The sequence below is a fragment of the Theropithecus gelada genome, chromosome 16 (genome assembly GCF_003255815.1).
Source record: "Theropithecus gelada isolate Dixy chromosome 16, Tgel_1.0, whole genome shotgun sequence".
In the NCBI taxonomy this organism is placed as follows: Eukaryota; Metazoa; Chordata; class Mammalia; order Primates; family Cercopithecidae; genus Theropithecus; species Theropithecus gelada.
Window position 1 is genome coordinate 40641245 of NC_037684.1, and position 18806 is coordinate 40660050.

The 18806-nt window shown below is 37.5% G+C and overlaps 1 protein-coding gene across 3 annotated transcripts in view; it reads right to left on the reverse strand.

Annotated features, from left to right (window-relative positions):
* Positions 1 to 18806, reverse strand: part of HELZ (helicase with zinc finger) — a 179721-nt gene that overhangs the window by 26800 nt on the left and 134115 nt on the right. For all 3 annotated transcript variants that reach the window (XM_025362530.1, XM_025362532.1, XM_025362531.1), the window contains exons 28-31: positions 16293 to 16372; positions 10801 to 11371; positions 10182 to 10416; positions 8862 to 9378 (exon numbers count right to left, since the gene is read on the reverse strand). In XM_025362530.1, coding sequence (XP_025218315.1) covers positions 8862 to 9378; positions 10182 to 10416; positions 10801 to 11371; positions 16293 to 16372 — 1403 coding nt within the window. The remainder of the gene's footprint in view (positions 1 to 8861; positions 9379 to 10181; positions 10417 to 10800; positions 11372 to 16292; positions 16373 to 18806) is intronic.

Below are 18806 nucleotides of genomic sequence, written 5' to 3' on the forward strand. Positions count from 1 at the left end.
AAGTACATTTCTGATATTTGAAATCTCTAAATTAATCATTTGAGCAGTCAAACATTTAGCAGCTACAACTGGATAGATTTCAAGAAATCAAGAATTCTAAAATGAACTAGCTCCCTTTCTCCCCACCACCCAGAAAAAAGAAAAGGCAAATTTTACACAACTGAAGATTGAATTCTTCACAAGAACATAATCTTGCTTTTCCCCACATCTAGTTCTGTGTGATTGCAATCATTTCTCATTTTCTAAGAATAAACCTTACTCATGGAATAGAGCTCTGAAGAGCAGTGTGATGCTTCAGAAACTGCATGGGACTGTCAGGAGTCTCCACTCCCTTGGGTTAATAACTGCTTAAGTTACAAGTCCTATAATATCTTTGTGCCTCAGTTTCCTTTTAAAAGGGGGGAGTTAAATGATCTTTAAGGCCTGACTAGTTCCAAAGTTACAAGATTTGAAGTCTTTGATAAATCAAAGTCTTTTTCAATGAGAATATATTTTAACTTTTAATTAAAAATGTCCAAACAAAGCCAGGCGCGGTGGCTCATACCTGTAATCCCAGTCCTTTGGGAGGCCAAGGTGGGCAGATCACCTCAGGTCAGGAGTTCGAGACCAGCCTGGCCAACGTGGTGAAATCCCATCTCTACTAAAAAAAATAGAAAAATTACCTGGGCGTGGTGGTGGGCGCCCGTAATCCCAGCTACTTGGGAGGCTGACACAGGAGAATTGCTTGAACCTGGGAGACAGAGGTTGCAGTGAGCTGAGACTACACCACTGCACTCCAGCCTGGGTGACAGAGTGAGATTCCATCTCAAAAAATAAAAATAAAAATGTACAAATATCTATCATCTTTAACAACCATCAACAATTTGATAGACTCACTAAAATATTCCAAGTGTGATGACAAATCCAAGCCTATTTATGTGATTTAAATTCAGAAAACTACAGGACATGCTAACTGACTGCAATGAAACGCATTCTGGGCAACAAGTTAAAAATGTCCTCTTTTTTCCTCTGCCAGAGGGTACTTCCTATACAGTAAGTTGAAAGACAAAGGCCCCCACACCAAAATTTTAGAAAAACATCTGTAGCCTGCAAAAGAAAAATATTTCTGACAGAGAAATCCCTTTACATCTCCATCAACACTGTAGTTTTGTGGGCCCCTAGGCTGTTTAAACATACTTTCCTTCCTTTCTTTTCTCATTTCTTATTCATTCTTATTTCTATTCTTATCTCCTATTTTCTTTCCTTATTTCTTGACTTTGTTTCCTATTGCTTTCACCCAGTTCTGTTTCAGGAGGTGAGTATTCCTTCTACGTACATCTCCAGCCAATCAGATTGTTCCTTTATTTTCAGACGGCAACCCTACCAATGACTGATGCTCAGGTTTAATTTTAGAGTCCTCAGGTCTTAAATAATTTCATTAATATTGTTTAAAGGCCCATTTACCCTGCCAGAGAGATTCTTAAAGAGATTCTGGGTTCAGTATCAACTCCATATATGATTGTGTGTTTATAAATATGCTTCATGTTTTACTGTGAAATCGTTACGGTACTACACATATAATAACAATTTTCAAATTCTGCTAATATTTCTTTCCAAATATTAAAATGTAATGCTAACATTTCAAAAGCCATTTAATACATGAAATCTAAGAAAGAAGGAAAAAACTAAACTACAAAACTCATGTATAAATTTTTACTGTTAAAGATAGTTTTAGTTTAAGTAAAAACTCCTAATTTGCTTACCATTGTCTTATAAGACACACCTCTAATATATGACGTTACCAAGCCATTTCACCTGTGTGTATATAAATAGATAACTGGGGAAAGGTCAGCAACTTAATTAATAAGGGCTCTATTTATAATTATGCTATCAAAGCTAATCACCAAGTAAGAGCTAAATACACTAGTGGAAATTCTAAGTCTCATTAACGACGGTGCCAGAAATTTTAATTAAAATAGAACATCTCATTTAAATGATTAGCTTTGATAATTTAAGCATGAATAGAGGCCTAATTTATTAATTTGCTGATCACTGTTAGATGGTTTATTAGATATCATACATTAATGATCTCTCTGAGAAGCTAGGTCAGAGAAGACAGCAATATTTCTACCTGGTTATACAACACAAGTCATAAGTTATCACCATCTATTTCTAAGGTGACAACAGGCAATAATCAACCAAGATTATAATCTTCAAGATACATCTGAACAATATCTTCCTCTATAAAAGAGAACTTGGGGGAGTCACGATGATTAGACAACAGTATATTGAAACTAAAATTATCAACTAACTTCAAATCTAGAGTTGTTTGAAAGAAAAAATGAAAATGGCTCAAAGCGTCTTTGCTGAGAAACCAACACACAGAACAAGAAATAGTTCAAAGCAGACACATCATCGAAACATATATGTCATCTCTAAGATGATGTAAGTAAATGTCAATTTACTGAAAGCTGATCAAAATAAGTGACCTACTAGCATTCCATTTTTATCAGAAAGCCATTACAATATCACCACCACAACACAAAAATGAGCCATTTCACAAGCCAACTCTGAGACTTTTACAAAGACACTTTCAAAAAGGATTTTCTATTTATTCCTTATGAGCACTTTTAATCAAACTACTCCATAGTGAAGCATATCTTAAATGGCAAAAGCTTTCCTTTGCACCAGTATCAGCACTGCTACATAATCGTTTTGAGAATTTGTCCCTGAAGATAAAATGACTGAAAAGTATAATGGAAAAAAAAGGTCCCATTAATAACAAAAACAAAACAAAACAAACCATTCTAAGATTATTGGAAATACTCAAGATTTAAATGAAGATCCTACAGATTTTTGAAGAGGAACATTCAAAAAATAAGAAAGAGAGAGAAAGAAGAGAGAGGCCAGGCGCGGTGGCTCACGCCTGTAATCCCAACACTCTGGGAGGCCGAGGCAGGCAGATCATGAGGTCAGGAGATCGAGACCATCCTGGTTAACATGGTGAAACCCCGTCTCTACTAAAAATACAAAAAAATTAGCCAGGCGTGGTGGTGGGCACCTGTAGTCCCAGCCACTCGGGAGGCTGAGGCAGGAGAATGGTGTGAACCCAGGAGGCGGAGCTTGCAGTGAGCCCAGATAGCAGCGCCACTACACTGCAGTCTGGGTGACAGAGCGAGACTCTGTCTCCAAAAACAACAACAACAACAAAAAGAAGACAGAAAAAGGGAGGGAGGAAAGAAGGAAATAAATTAAATGAGAAGTTTAAAGTATTTGTAAAGATAAAATTTCCCTCAATTTAAGCTACAGGTTTAATGTCATTCAAATAAAAAGCCAAGAAAGGTGTGTAGAGGTGGGACAGAGGAGAAGGAAAGAGTTCATGAAGTTATTCTTAATTTTTTTTAGTAGAAAAACCAAAGAATGACCCTCCTCCCCCATCCACCCCATGCCCCACATATAGCAACTGGAAGGGAAAAAGTAATAAGGGAAACTTTACACTACTGGGTTAGAACACCACAAAATCTCAAAAATTAAAACAGTAAAATTCTAGTACAGAAACTTATAGATGAAGAAATACACAAAGTCCAGAAATAGATCACAATATGTAATGAAGAAATGCATCTTACTCAGAGGTTAGATTATTAAATTATCATGCAAAGTGAAAAATCCCACACAGATAAAAATTACCTTTGAAAAATCCTTAATCATGCCAAAATTACTAAAAACTGAACTACTGGAAGCTCAGAGGTCAAGAATTAACTTCTGGTGTTTCTCTCTGCATTTCATTTTTCACTACCCCCACCCCTTGGAGCAAGTATGATACAGTGCTATTGCAAAGAATTTGGAAAGCGACATCTATTTAGTGAGAATGTAATAATTTCAAAAAGACAGGAAGACAACTGGCTAAACGTCTGGAGAAAATGTAAACCCTAATCCCAAGCTTACACTGGCATTTAAGATCAAATTGGAGCAATTTATTAATCTACTGGCAATCAGGGATGGTCTACTGCCTGGCTCAGGAGGAGATGGCATTTTGCCCTTTGTTGTCCTCCTCATCCCACCATACCTGTAAGGACCGGAAGTGGGAAAGGATGCAGGCAGTACTGCCAGACCACAGTGTCCAGCCTTAGCAAAGTAGCCAAGGACTATGGCTTTTGCTGCATTTGAGGTGGGGAAAGAAAACCCATGGAGTTAAGCCTTAATTATCTACACGAGAATAGTCTAAAAATTGAAAGTAGCAAAAAATGTTACAGAATGGGACCAAGATCCCAATCAGTGATGATATAGGTGGGCACAGCAATTGCAGGAACGGCAGAGATAAATTGTTTCAAGTTTCCCCACCAAATAATCTCCCTCCATTAATGGATCATACATTCACATCTACAAATGCTAGGAAAGGCTAAACGTTATAGTAGGTATCTTTGTATAGTGAAATTATAAATAATTTCTCCAACTTCTACATTTTCTGTGCTGGCCATGTATTTCATTTGTCACAAGAAAATCAAAATTACTATAAAGAGAAAAAACAAGTGAAACATAATGTAACCAACCATCTCCATTTAAGTGAACTGTTAACTAACATCCAGATATCATCCCACAAGATTAATCTACTAAGTTTTCTGGGAATAAAAGAATCCATAGTGGGAGGGAAAAGACTTTTTTCTCTGTTGTTAACATTAAAGAAATTATTTTAAAAGGTTGGAAATAAACAGCAAGCACATCAATCATTCACTTTGTGAGATGATTCATGCAAAAGCATTTTGAACAAACTAAAGTTACCCTAATACACGGAAAATGTGAAAATCTGCAATGTGCTAAAAACAATTATCTTTGTCAAATAAATTTTTCAGTGTTGTAAGTGAATCACTCATTTGTGAATCTCATGCATCAAAATAAAACTAACCAAATATTTTTGCAAAAGTAAATTTCACTCTAAGAACCCACTGACAATGAAAGGTACTTATTCACACACATACACAGAGATAACAGAAATATCAAACATTAAGCGCACCAAGGTACAAAAAACTTCAATTCCAAAATTAAGGCCCATTTAAAAAGATCAATGACTAAAGTAGATTATTCAATATGAAGTATTATTTAGTAAAGTACAAAACTTCATAAAACCTATAAAAACTTTGGCACACAGTTCCCCCTCATATTATGAACTCGTTTGGCAGGTTAAATAAAAACATCATAAGTGATATCAGCGAGAACAGCAGAGTGAGAAACTCCAAAGTCCAGTCCTCCATAAAAACAGAAAAAAATTGGCAAAAGCTGTAATAATCCATTTTTTAGGAACCTAGAAACCTAAGTAGAAGCTTGCAGCAACCAGAAAAACAATCAAGAATTGAGCAAGAAGAAGAAATAAAAGGCATCTAGATTGGAAAGGAAGAATGAAACTATTTTTACTTGTAGATGACATTATCTTCCATATTAAAAAAACCTAAGATATCTACAAAAAAATCTATTACTTAATAGAGTTCAGCAAGATTGCAGACACACTATCAATATACCATCGTGTTTTTAAACACTAGCAATGAACAATCCAAAAATGAAATTAAGAAAACAATTCCACTTATGATAGCATGAAAAAGAATAAAATGCTTAGGAATAAATTTAACAAAAGAAGTGCAAGACTTATACTTGGAAAATTATAAAATACTGTCAAAAGAAATTTTAAGAGACCTGAACAAACAGAAAGATGTCCCATGTTCAGGTACTCAAAGACTTAATATTGTTAAGGTGGCAATACTCCCCAAATTAATCTACAGATTTAAAGCAATTCTTTCTTTAAATGTCAGCTGGCTTTTTTTCTGCAGAAATTGGCAAGCTGATCCTAAACTTCACATGAGAAAATTCAAGGAACCCAGAATAAACAAAACAATCTTCCAAAAGAACAAAATATAAGGACTCATACTTCCAATTCCAAAACTTACTACAATACTACAGTGTACAATACAGTGTGGTACTGGCAGAAAGACAGACACACAGATAAATGGAATACAGTGGAGAATCCAGAAATAAACCCGGCATCTACAGTCAACTGATTTTTGACAACGTTGCCAAGACTATTCAATGCGGGAAGGAAGAGTCTTTTCAAAAACAATGCTGAAAAAACTGGCCACATGCAAAAGACTGAATTTGATACCCACCTCCCACAATATACAAAAATTAACTCAAAATGGACCAAAGAACTAAGAACCAAGTGTAAGAGGTAAAACTATAAAACTATAAAAAGGAAATGTAAAAGTAAATCTTTGCGATCTTGGATTAGGCCAGGGTTTCTTGGATATGACACCAAAAGCATAAGCAGCCAAAGAAAAAACTGATAAATTGTAGTTTAGCATCAAAGGACACTATCAAGAAAGTGAAAAGACAACCCACAGAGTGAGAGAAATAATTGCAAATCATATATGAGATTAAGAGTCTGTACCAGAATATATATTTTAAAAACTCTTATATGAATAGACATTTCTCCCCAAAAAAGATACAAATGACCAAGAAGCACATGCAAAGATGTCAACATCATCAGTAATTACGGAAATGCAAATCAAAACTACAACGAGGGCTGGGTGCGGTGGCTCATGCCCGCAATCCCAGCACTTTGGGAGGCTGAGGATGGATCACCTGAGGTCAGGAGTTTGAGACCAGCCTGGCCAATACCGTGAAACTCCGTCTCTACTAAAAATTTTAAAAAAATAAAATAAAATAAAATTAGCTGGGTGTGGTGGTGGGCGCCAGTAGTCCCAGCTACTCAGGAGGCTGAAGCAAGAGAATTGCTTGAACCTAGAAGGCGGAGGTTGCAGTGAGCCAAGATCGCGCCACTGCGTTCCAGTCTGGGTGAAAGAGTAAGACTCCGTGTCAAAAAACAAACAAACAAACAAAAACACTACAATGAGATCCTACTACACACCCATTAGGATGGTTATAATTTTTTTACAAAGCGAGTATATAAATTGGAATCCTCATACATAGCTGTGGGAATATAAATGTACAGAGAACACAGTTTGCAGTTCCTCAAAAGGTTAAACATAGACTTACTACATCACCCAAGAAAACTCCACTCCTAGGTTACAGTGTGGATGCACTTCAAAAGCCAGATATAAAAGGCCACATAATGTATGATTCAATTTTTATGAAATGTCTCCATAGACACAGAAAGTAGACTGGGGATTACTAGACACTGAGAGTGGGGAAATCGGGGTGTAACTGCTTAACAGTTATGGGGTTTCTTTTATGGGTGATGAAATGTCCTAGAATTAGACAGTAGTGATGACTGTATAACATTGTGAATATACTAAAATCCACCAATTGTACAATCTAAAATGGCTAAAATGGTGTACTTTATGTGAATTTTATTATAAATAGCTAAAACACCACTTAACTGAAAATTACATTACTGCTCACTTGTAAAACTACTGTCCATTATAATCTGAAAGACTGTCAGATGTGTACCAAATTTTTGTAAAGTATGGTTCCAAAATTCTAGATCCTGGCAATACATATATGTAGATAGATACCAATTCATCTTTATTATGCTTCTAATTTACTTTAAGAGCCTAAAATCACAGTAAGTTGTTTTAATGACAGCTATGCAGAATGAACCAATCAATGAATACTGGGACAATTTGAAGAGACTGCCTCTAAATCCCTACAAATAAGACATACAGTTTTCCCTATGAATCTTGACTTTTAATTAGCATCTATAGCAGACAACTTGTAAAATGTGAATCGATTATTTTTAATGGCCTTTAGATATCATTCTGAAACTGCCAAAATGAAGCTAATATCAAAAAAGTATTTTTCATATATAAAAATTAGAAATGTTTATCCCGATTTATGTCTCTGTCTGATATGACTACAACCAGCTTTACACATTCTTATCTTTAATCACGGCAAATTTAATGGGATGAGCTAGACATTTTTATAGCCTACACCACACGGTACTGCTTTGGAAGTTTTATAACCTGGAATTACTACGTTTTTCATAGCAATAAAAGTCCATGAAGATGCTCTTTAGAAATATCTAAGTATTTTATTTTATTTTATTTTGAGACAGAGTCTCGTTCTGTCGCCCAGGCTGGCGTTCAGTGGCACATCTTGGCTCACTGCAAGCTCCGCCTCCCAGGTTCACGCCATTCTCCTGCCTCAGCCTCCCGAGTAGCTGGGACTACAGGCGCCTGCCACCACGCCCGGCTAATTTTTCCTATTTTTAGTAGAGATGGGGTTTCACTGTGTTAGCCAGGATGGTCTCGATCTCCTGACCTCGTGATCCACCCACCCCGGCCTGCCAAAGTGCTGGGATTACAGGCCTGAGCCACTGTGCCCAGCAGAAATATCTAAGTATTTTAAGATAAAATTCAGTTTACCTTAAAATGCTTAGTTTAGCAGAGTCAATTTTATGTTAAAAATCCGCAAATTCTGATATTTGGGAATCAGAGTACCTCAGTCTAACAAAGCACCAGGCTGAGTGGCAGGAGAAGGAGCACAGAACTTGGAGCTGGCACTGGCTGAAAAGCCAGCATCTTTGGAAAGCTCTCGTTAACAAATGTATAATTAACACATGTAACTTAAAGCAAAAAGATGAATCACTAAAAGCCATTTCCTCAGATTAAAAAAAGACAAAGCTCCTTGAATAGAGTCCTCAGATATTCAGTATTTTCTTTAAACAGTAATAAAAGACTTTTAAGGGGCTTCATGTTTCAACAGCAGTGTCCATTTTACAAAATCTGAAATAAAATAGGATTAAAATAATTCCTAAGAAAGGATTATCTTTAATACACTATTATATTCAATAAGATGTGCCTTCCTATCATCAATCAATAAATACTGATATTTTTCACAATCAACTAATAACAAAAGGAAAATAAGAAGACATTTACCTCTTCTAAGCTAGGGAGCGAAGAAGAAGATACTGTTCGAGATGACAATGGGTGAAATGGCTCTTGACCAATAGCATGTTGATGATTCTGTATTTGTACAAAAGGGTTCTGCGGTGGCCTGTGAGGCAATGGAGGTAGGCCATAGGGAAAACCTGGCCCCATTAGGTGATTCTGTTGCAAGTTAGCAAAAGTCCATGCTCCATCAGGTGCCAGGTACTTCAAGGGAGGAGGGGCAAGGTGTTCAGATGGCAATGAGAAAGGTGAGCTGAATATCTGGGGTGGGAGGCGCTGCGGAAATGCTGGGTTGCTGGCTACTTCAATGTCTCTGCTGTTATCATTAAAGTTAGAAAAGTGGCTACTGTGGTCTGTACTGGATGGGGGAGATGGGACTGCTGGTGGGCTTCTAGTCTGTACTTGTCTGTATTGCAAAAGTCTTGATTGAGGTGGTGGCATTTCAGCTAGTTCCCGTGTTTCACTTTGATCACGATGAGACAGTTCTCTGATTAAGTCTTGAAACCTACAAGAAAACAATAAAATATGAGGAGAAAACAAAAGGCTCCATCACATTAAGGAAAGCTTAGTCAACTATACATGTATTTTCAACGAACAAAATCATAGTACTAATAACTAGAACTGGCATTAATTCATCTCAGATGTAAGCATTAGCACTCAATAGATGCTGAGATGAAGACATTAAATATGCTCAATTACCTGATTTCTTTCTGTTCCCACTGTATTAAAAACATATCCTTGTCTCTATATGTCTTTGACAACTGGAAGTTATAAAAGGTCACCATGATGGTGGACCTTGTTCAGAAGGGATTAGGAAACACTTCAGAGCATTCATGTGACACTGGCCATAAAAACAACCTTACAGTTAGGACCAAACACTCACATGTAGCTGGAATTATAGGAATGTAGAATTCTGTGCCACCAGAAAAATAATTAATGATATAATTTTTAGCTTTTAACCACGAATTTACTCCTGTCTTTATTCATTCTTTGCAAGTATTACTACTAAATAAAAAAACCTGCTCACAGCGATGGTGTTTCTCCTGCAGAAAAGACCACAAAGCAAGGGAACAAGTTAATTTCCAACCCATAGTAGATCATCCATGCCTAAATTTGTACAAGAGTTACTTCTAAATGAGTTTTCTGTATTTTAGAGCCAATCAAGAGGACTGTGTAGCATGTGCTTAGAAGGCCAGCATCCAATTTCTCTGAGGCAATATTCCAGCTTGAAGCTAAAAGGACTACAGTCAAAAAAGAGAACAGTGAGGGGGTCGCATTCCAGAGGCTATTTTCAGTCGGCTGGAATACCTTGAGTATGTGGTCTCCACTTCATCTTCGGCACTGCTGGTGAGCTTCCAGTCTGCCCGCACTGGCGGCTGATGTAATCCCAGGGGCGGCTGAGGAAGATGCTGGAGGTGAGGATGGTGATGGTGTGGGTATGGAACGTTGCCCTGACTGAGAAAGGCATGATGCTCACTCCATTGCTGGAACCGTGCCTGCTGCTGTCTTAATGTTTCCAGAGCGACACTCCCATGTATACGATCTGCAAAAATATTTGTGAAAACTTTTTTTTATGAATTTGGGGTTTCAAGTTCATTATTTAAAGTTTTTACTAACATATTTTCTCCACAAAGACAAAGAAAGAGCTACAAATTTGGTTTTAGTAAGAAGTAAATGTTTTCTATATTTGCCAGAAATCAGTTATGGTGATGATGACGACTTACATAATGATGATCCTGACATCCACTGGATACTATCATACAGCATTTAGAACTAATTTCTGATTATCACACTAAACGGGGGGTTTTTGCTAGCATTATTTGAAGAAATGATTCAATCTTAACCCAAAATGATACTGTACATACAGTCCATGTCATTTTAAGTAACTAATCTCTGAATTTTCACATCTGGCGATCATAGAACTTACCTAAAGCCTCCCCTATAGGTAATCCTGGGGGGTTCTCATCAATGAAGCTATTCAGATGCGAAGGAAGAATGGGGCCAGGTTGTGTAATGGCTCTCAGAGGACTGTGGCCTTCTTGCAGCATGGGAGGGGGCTGCTGCTCCGAAATCACAGCCTCTGCAGGAGGAGACTGTGGCCGATGAGCAACTGCATTATTAAAAAAAGCATTGTTGGGTCCTGCCTGATATGCAGGAGAAAGCTGAGGAGGTGGCTGCTGGGGCTGCTGATTCAACTGACTTTGCTGCTGGACTACCTGATTTGGCTGAGGTGGCATCTGATTTGCTTGTTCAGGCAAATTATTCTGCTGCTGATTTAACAAGGTGTGCTGCTGTGGAATTGGAAAGGGTGGTCTTGGTAGCTGGGGAAGGGGATGAAAATGGCGATTAGGGATTGCATACTGTGCGTGGGGAGCAGGAAGGGGAAGATTTATGTGTCGTGGGTTGAGATTATCTTTGCGAGGAAATTTGGTACTGGGATAAACAACACTAGGACGTGATTCAGGACTTCTGTTCTGTGGATTTGATTCCAAATCAACCTAGAAAAAAATAAGAAGCCTTTTTTAACTGCAGAAGATTCGAACTCAGTTGCTCTCCACCTTTTCCCAACCCTAACACATCTAAAGGATATGATACATTGATATCTTCCAGCAGGAGAGCTGAGTGCTCAATTGTTTACTTCCTCACAATTAAATAAAGGAAAATTTTTTTAAATTTAAAAAGATGACACAGAAAAAAACAGCATATTAAATGTGAGTCATAAGAAAACATACTGCCATTTTATTAGCATATCTACTTTAATTCCTTTCAGGGCATTATTTTTAATTTCACACTTTCTTCCTTAGAAAGATGGTCATTTATTTCATTCTGATATAAATCATTAAAATGTGTTTTCCTTCTGATTTTATGGTGGTTTTTTTTTTTTTTTTTCTTGGAGACAGAGTCTCATTCTGTCTCCCAGGCTGGAGTGCAGTGGCACCATCGTGGCTCACTGCAATCTCTGCCTCCTGGATTCAAGCAATTCTCCTGCCTCAGCCTCCCAAGTAGCTGGGATTACAGGCATGCGCCACTACACCCAACTAATTTTTGTATTTTTAGTAGCGATGGAGTTTCACCACGTTGGCCAGGCCTGGTCTCAAGCTCCTGACCTCAGGTGATCTGCCTGCCTCGGCCTCCCAAAGTGCTAGGATTACAAGCGTGAGCCACTGCACCCAGACTGATTTTATTGTTTTTATACATCTATTTCCTTAAAAATATCTATGTTAATAAAAAGGTGCATCTCAATTTAAACAACTTTGAAATGAACAAGTAAGTACTATACCACTTTTGTATATAACTAGTTTGGTTGTCAATTTTTCCATTACATATTGACATTCTTTCTTTAACATTTATTGTGGCCAACCAATACACTGTGCCTGGTGTTGGAAATTAAATAGGCAATAATAAGACAGCCTACCCATCAAGAGCCTAGTGCAGGGGTCTATATACCATGCCCCCATTCCAATGCCATTTCCAGCTCACCAGATTTTGTAAATAAGGTTTTCTTAGAACACAGCTACATTCATTTGTTTACATATTGTCTGTAGCTGCTTGTGCATTGTAACGATAGAGCACAGCAGCTGCAACAGAGACCATGTAGTCCCCAAGGCTAAGATTTACTGTCTGGCTTTTTACAGAAGAAGGTTGCTGACCCCTGGCCTACAGTCCAGTAGAAGATAACAATATGTAAACATATCACTAGAGGTACTATAAGAGGATGCAACTGTAGTGCCTGAGAAAATTAAGGAAGGTTTCACAGAGGTCAAGACATTTGAGTTGAATCTTATAAAAAGAGGTGGAATATTCCGAGGAGGGAAGGACATTCCAGGTAAAGGTAACAGTTTATGCAAAGGTTGAAGAAAGGAAAAGTATGGCAGATTTGGAGAGCATGGGAAGTTTTGTGTACGCAGAGCTATAACTTCACTTGTTTATATATTAGTTTTCCCTTTTTAACATCAGAGGAAACTACAAGAGCCCAATCACATGAGACCCTGAATTATTCAATTCTGAGTAACTGTTTTTAATGCCATAAACTGTGGTAACTACAAAAGGTTTTTAAGCTGGGGAGTGTTGTCATCCTTCTGAAATGTAAGTTTGATCATAAGTGATGATAATGTGAAAAATAAAATATAAGATGGAAAGCGACGATTTTCTTTTTCCAGCTCTCTCAAAACACTCCATGCATTGCTTGGAGTGTAAATAAATTTGGCACGTCAATCTCCTTATAAGTTTCACTGATGAGCTAGTGACTGAGGATTGCAGAGCGCTTGCCTCACCCAAGGCTCTTAAATTAGACATAGAACTGACCACTACCAAAAAACAGAACAAGTAGCTTGTTTTTGAACTGCAGTTGGGGTACATTTGGTGACCAACCTGTTGCAACAAATGCTCGCGATGCAAACTGTGTGCCAATTGCATCCTCATCTGTAATCATCTAGCTCAAATGGATTGCCATTAAATTTGGCCAATTTTAGGCTCTTAAAATTACTTAGTATATACAAATTATCTAGAAAAAGAAGTGAGAAGCATGACAATTCTATCTCGGTCTTCCCAAGTATGCAATGCCTGCTCTTCAGATGTCTCAGAACCTCATTAAGGTTCTTCATAAACAAACATTTTCCTCCATAAACCTCCATCCTTTCAACGACTAAAATTATATTCACCTGGGATATACTTTTTTTCCAGAAGATATTGTTGATATGCATACTCTGGTCACATGAGGGAGGTCATAATCAGATGTTAAGGTTGTTTATGAATAAGCTGCTATCTTAATTGTCTCTATCACTTCTGACCTTGACATAGAAAGGAAGCTAGGTCTGTGTCTCAGGACTGTGCTACTCTATAATACTACAATCGGCTCCCTAAGCAAGGTAGAGGACGGTAAGGGCTGAATAAGCCTGCATCTGCTACTATCAGAATCAGATTCTCCTCTATCATTTTCCTCTTAATACTGAGGAGGCACTGAGTCGAAAGAGCCAGGACTAGTTCTTTTATTTTTCCTGGGCCCCAAGACAAAGCATCAGGGTGGGAGAGAAAATGAAACATGTTTTCAGGTTGCCTAGTTCTCTAACAGAGAGAATTCTAACAGAAATTTTAAAACGAGGACATGAGAGACACTTAGCTATCTTGGCTTCAGTTGTTCTGAGAGCATCTAAGACTCGTGTGATTGGTTTCGTCCCAAAGTTGCCTCTGACTATATGTGCTGCTGGTGCAGGTGCACCAGCCTGACATGCCACTCATTCTCTCTCTGCACCACTTCCCAAACACATACCACTTCTGATTTCACTGCAGCCCCCGCTTATCTATCAGGAGGTTCCCTTGGCTGCCTCATTTGTACTGCAGCCCCTCCAGAAGGTATTGAATCCTTCCAGATATAGAAGCTGTGAGTAAAGAGATGCTTATGTGATATAAGTAAATGAATAAAGAGAATAGTTGCTTAAATAAAACTAGGCTGAGGTTGGAGATACAGATTTGGAAGTTGGTATCATGAAGTGGATACTTAAAATTATGGTTCGGACTGGTTTATAGTAAGAAACCATAGAATGCAAGACAGATGGGATAAGGACAGAACTCTGGGAAATCCCAACTTAAGGAGTAGGGACAGATGTTGGGGGAGGCTGAGCAGGAACTTTTTAAAAAAGAGGTCATGGCCGGGCGCGGTGGCTCAAGCCTGTAATCCCAGCACTTTGGGAGGCCGAGACGGGCAGATCACGAGGTCAGGAGATCGAGACCATCCTGGCTAACACGGTGAAACCCCGTCTCTACTAAAAATACAAGAAAATAAGCCGGGCGAGGTGGTGGGCGCCTGTAGTCCCAGCTACTCGGGAGGCTGAGACAGGAGAATGGCGTGAACCCGGGGGGGCGGAGCTTGCAGTGAGCCGAGATCGCGCCACTGCATTCCAGCCTGGGGCACAGAGCAAGACTCCGTCTCAAAAAAAAAAAAAAAAAAAAGAGGTCATGTTAGAGAGACAGTGAAAAGTAAAAATGTGTCAAAGAAAACAAAAGAAACAAGATGGTCAAAGACAGAAGTAGAAAATAGTGCCTAATACCATGAAAAGCCAAGTAAGAATACATTTGAAGTATGTTCGTAAGAGCACAATAGTTTCAGTGAAATGTAGACTTTGTGGGTTAAAGAGCAAATAACAGGTGAGGAAGAAAGGAGAAATGAGGTAGTAGCTATAAAGGAGATGAAGGTTAAAGAAATTATCTTTTTAAAAAAAGTCTATCAAGTAATTTGCTTACTTTAGGCTAAAAGAGATCTAAATATGCTATAGGCTAACAGGGAAGAACCAACAACTAGAAAGAATGGAAAGATAAATGAGGAGAAGGGACAAGGTCTATGTGGTACCTGAAGAGGAGAGATTAATCTTTTTTTTTTTTTGAGAAAGAGTCTCACTCTGTCACCCAGGCTGGTACGATCTCAGCTCACTGCAAGCTCCGCCTCCCGGGTTCAAGCCATTCTCCTGACTCAGCCTCCTGGGCCGCTGGGACTACAGGCGCCCGCCACCATGCCCAACTAATTTTTTTGTATTTTAGTAGAGACGGGGTTTCACCTTGTTAGCCAGGGTAGTCTTGATCTCCTGACCTAGTGATCCACCCGCCTTGGCCTCCCAAAGTGTTGGGATTACAGGTGTGAGCCACCACGCCCGGCAGAGGAAAGATTAATCTTAACAGCAACTCTTCCTCTGAGACTGGTGATCAGGAAGTAAGGGTGCTCAGGGCTATGGTAAAAGTGCTATATTTAAGGTTACAAATTAACAAGAGAAAATCCTGATGAGGTAAGTCTGAGACAAGCCATCCAACAGGGTAACAGAATGTGGAAGGTAATAAGGCTTGAGAAGAGTCACTGAGACAACTGGGCAAAGGAAGTGAGATGTGTGAAAGAAATGAAGGAGAGGCCTGAGGGTTCCATTCAGATTAGAAAACAAGAGCTTCCAGTGGCACTAATTCAACCAGTGACTTGATTTTCTCTAAGTAGTTTATAAGCACAGAAGCAGAGAAAATAGATGAATGGACAGATAAAGAATTAAGGGCTTAGTGGGTATGATGAGAGAATAAGGTGAGGGACCTGAGGAAGTCTTCCTGTCTCCAAGGAAGAAGTTTTCCTTCTTCACGATAATGACACACTTGTAATAACACACCTGTAGCTCTGTCTTCATTTACTACCTTATCATAGAAAATCTCTAAATTCAACTTTATCACTGAGTAACAGAATTTGAGAAAAGTATACTGATACATGAAATAGCACAGCCAAAGAAGAGATGAAGAAAGAGAGGGCAATATGGCTCACTATATCCCTGTGAAAAAATAAACATAAAGGATAAGGGTACAAATGGAGGTATTTTTCTTTAAAACATCAAGATTCCAAGATGACCAATCAGACTAAATCCACTAGAACAATGCAGTCACTAAGCAGCATACCTGTTTTGGTTCTGTTGGCTTTTTCTCTGGTGTTCGAATCTTAGTAATTTCAGGTCCGGAATTATTTGTATCACTTTTACCTAAGAAAATATTTAAAAATCCTTATAAGTTTTCTCCAGTGGATATGACATTTCCAAGGCTTATCCAATATTAGAGAAAGAGGCAGAATACTTTAAACACTTTTCACCTATTATGATCAGTGTATGACTACTTGGGTTTTGTTCTTAAATTGTCAGTCATAGTTTCTCTGTAAGAAAGAAAACTTATAAATGAAGCAAACTTCATTGACAAGACAAAGCCTAATAAGGGAATAACCTCAAAGCATCAAATAATCCCAAAGGAAACTACCCAGTCTCCAGGAATTACAGCCTCATTTGCTTAAACTAGATGTATTAAAGGCCTTGGCATTCTTGCCTATTTATAAAGGTTCAATGCTTTGGTCACTTATAAATGCAATTAGGCGAAAATCTAAATAACGCCTCAATCCAATTTAGTAAAGGAATCTAAATGTAATAAAGATATTCAGAAAGGAATGTAGTTATACTGTTTAAAATTAATAGATATCAAACTGAGTATAAGTGGGTGAGAAATAGTAGAGGAGGCAAAATTAAGGTTTTAAAAAAGCACAGTTATAATAGACAACTCATACATGGGAAATGCTTTTAATTTACAGAAGAATTAACCACTGGATAGTTTAAGTTCCTTGAAGGAATCCTGGATTTAGGTTCTTGTTCAGAAACATTCTTTTTGGAACGCCACTGGAACTTTGTAAAATGAATTATCGCTCCAGAATTACCCTACCATTAAGCTTCAAGAAATGAAAACTACAGTATCTGAGATGAAGAATACACTGAATGGAATTACCAGCAGAATAGACACTACAGAAGAAAAATCTGGCAAATTTGAAGGCACAGGAATAGAAATTATCCAAAATGAAACATAGAGAAAAAAATTTTTTAAAAAGCAGCACCCATAAACTGTGCAAAAACTTTAAGCATCCCAATATATGGGTAATTAGAATCTCTGAAGAACAGTGGTAGGGGCAACACAGAAAAAAATATCCGAAAAGATATAAAGGTTAAAATTTTACAAACTTGATAAAAACTATAAACTCAGAGATCTGAGAAACTCAACAAACCTTGAACACAAGAAACAGGAAGAAAACTACATCAAGGCATGTCATAATCAAACTGATAAAACCAATATAAAAAGAAAACCTATGAAGCAGCTAGGTAGAAAAAGACTTGTTACATACAGAAAAACAAGGATAACGATGGCATCAGATTTCTCACTGGAAAAAAAGCAAGTGAGAAAATGGTAGAACAACACCATTAAAGTACCAAATGATAAAAACTGCCAACCAAGAATTCTCCACCCTACAAAAACATCTTTTAAAAATGAAAGCGAAATAAAGACACGTTCAGGCATACAAAAGCTGAAAGAACTCATCATCAGCAGACCTGCACTGTAAGAAATGCACTAAAAGTCTTTCAGGCAGAAGAAAACTTGTATCAGCTGGAAACATCAATATACAGAAAGAAAAATTACTAGAAATGGTAACACATGGGTAAATACTTAAGATTATTTTTCTTATGATTTAAAACTCTTTTACTTGGCTGTTTAAACAAAGATAACAATAATGTTTTGGGGACTTATATGTAAAAGTAAAATACATGACAACAATAGCATACAGGCCAGGAGAGAAAAAACAGCATACTTTAAGCTTCCTTTACTGTAAATGCAGTGGTAAAATATAAATTGGAAAGTAATCTGTCAAGATTAAAGATTTATACTATAAACCCTAAAGCAACTAGCAAAATAATAAAACAAAGAGTTGTCACTGTTAAGCCAATGGAGACAAAAAGGAGTCATTAAAAAAAAAAAAAAAAAAACAAAAACAACTCTCCCAATCCAGAAGAGGGCAGAATAAAAGGAGAAGGGGAAAAAATCAATTGGACAAATTGAAAACAAATAGCAAGATGATAGAATCAAATTTAACTATATCAACAATCACACTAAAAGTAAATGGTCTAAACACCCCAATTAAAAGGCAGAGATTGTCACATTAGATTTAAAAAAATCAAGAGCCACCTATATGTTATCTAAAATAAACAAACGTTAAATATAAAGACACAAACAGATTAAAAGGTAAAAATATACATACACATACACATATACACACGCACACCATGCTATCACTTGATAAGAGAAAGCTGAAGAGGCTACACTGATATTACGCAAAGTAGATCTCAAACCAGAGAATATTTTCAGGGACAAAGAAGGTCATTCCACAATGATAAATGAGTTAATTAATCAAGAGCACACAATCCTAAACATTTATCTTCTAATAATAGAACTTCAAAATTCATTCAGAACTGATAGAACTTAGAAACCTGAAAACTGAAAATTAGACAAATAGCAATTATATTGGGAGATTTCAATATCCCTCCTCAGTAATTGATGGAAAGAGTAGAATCAGCAACGATACAATGGACCTGAACAACTCTACCAACC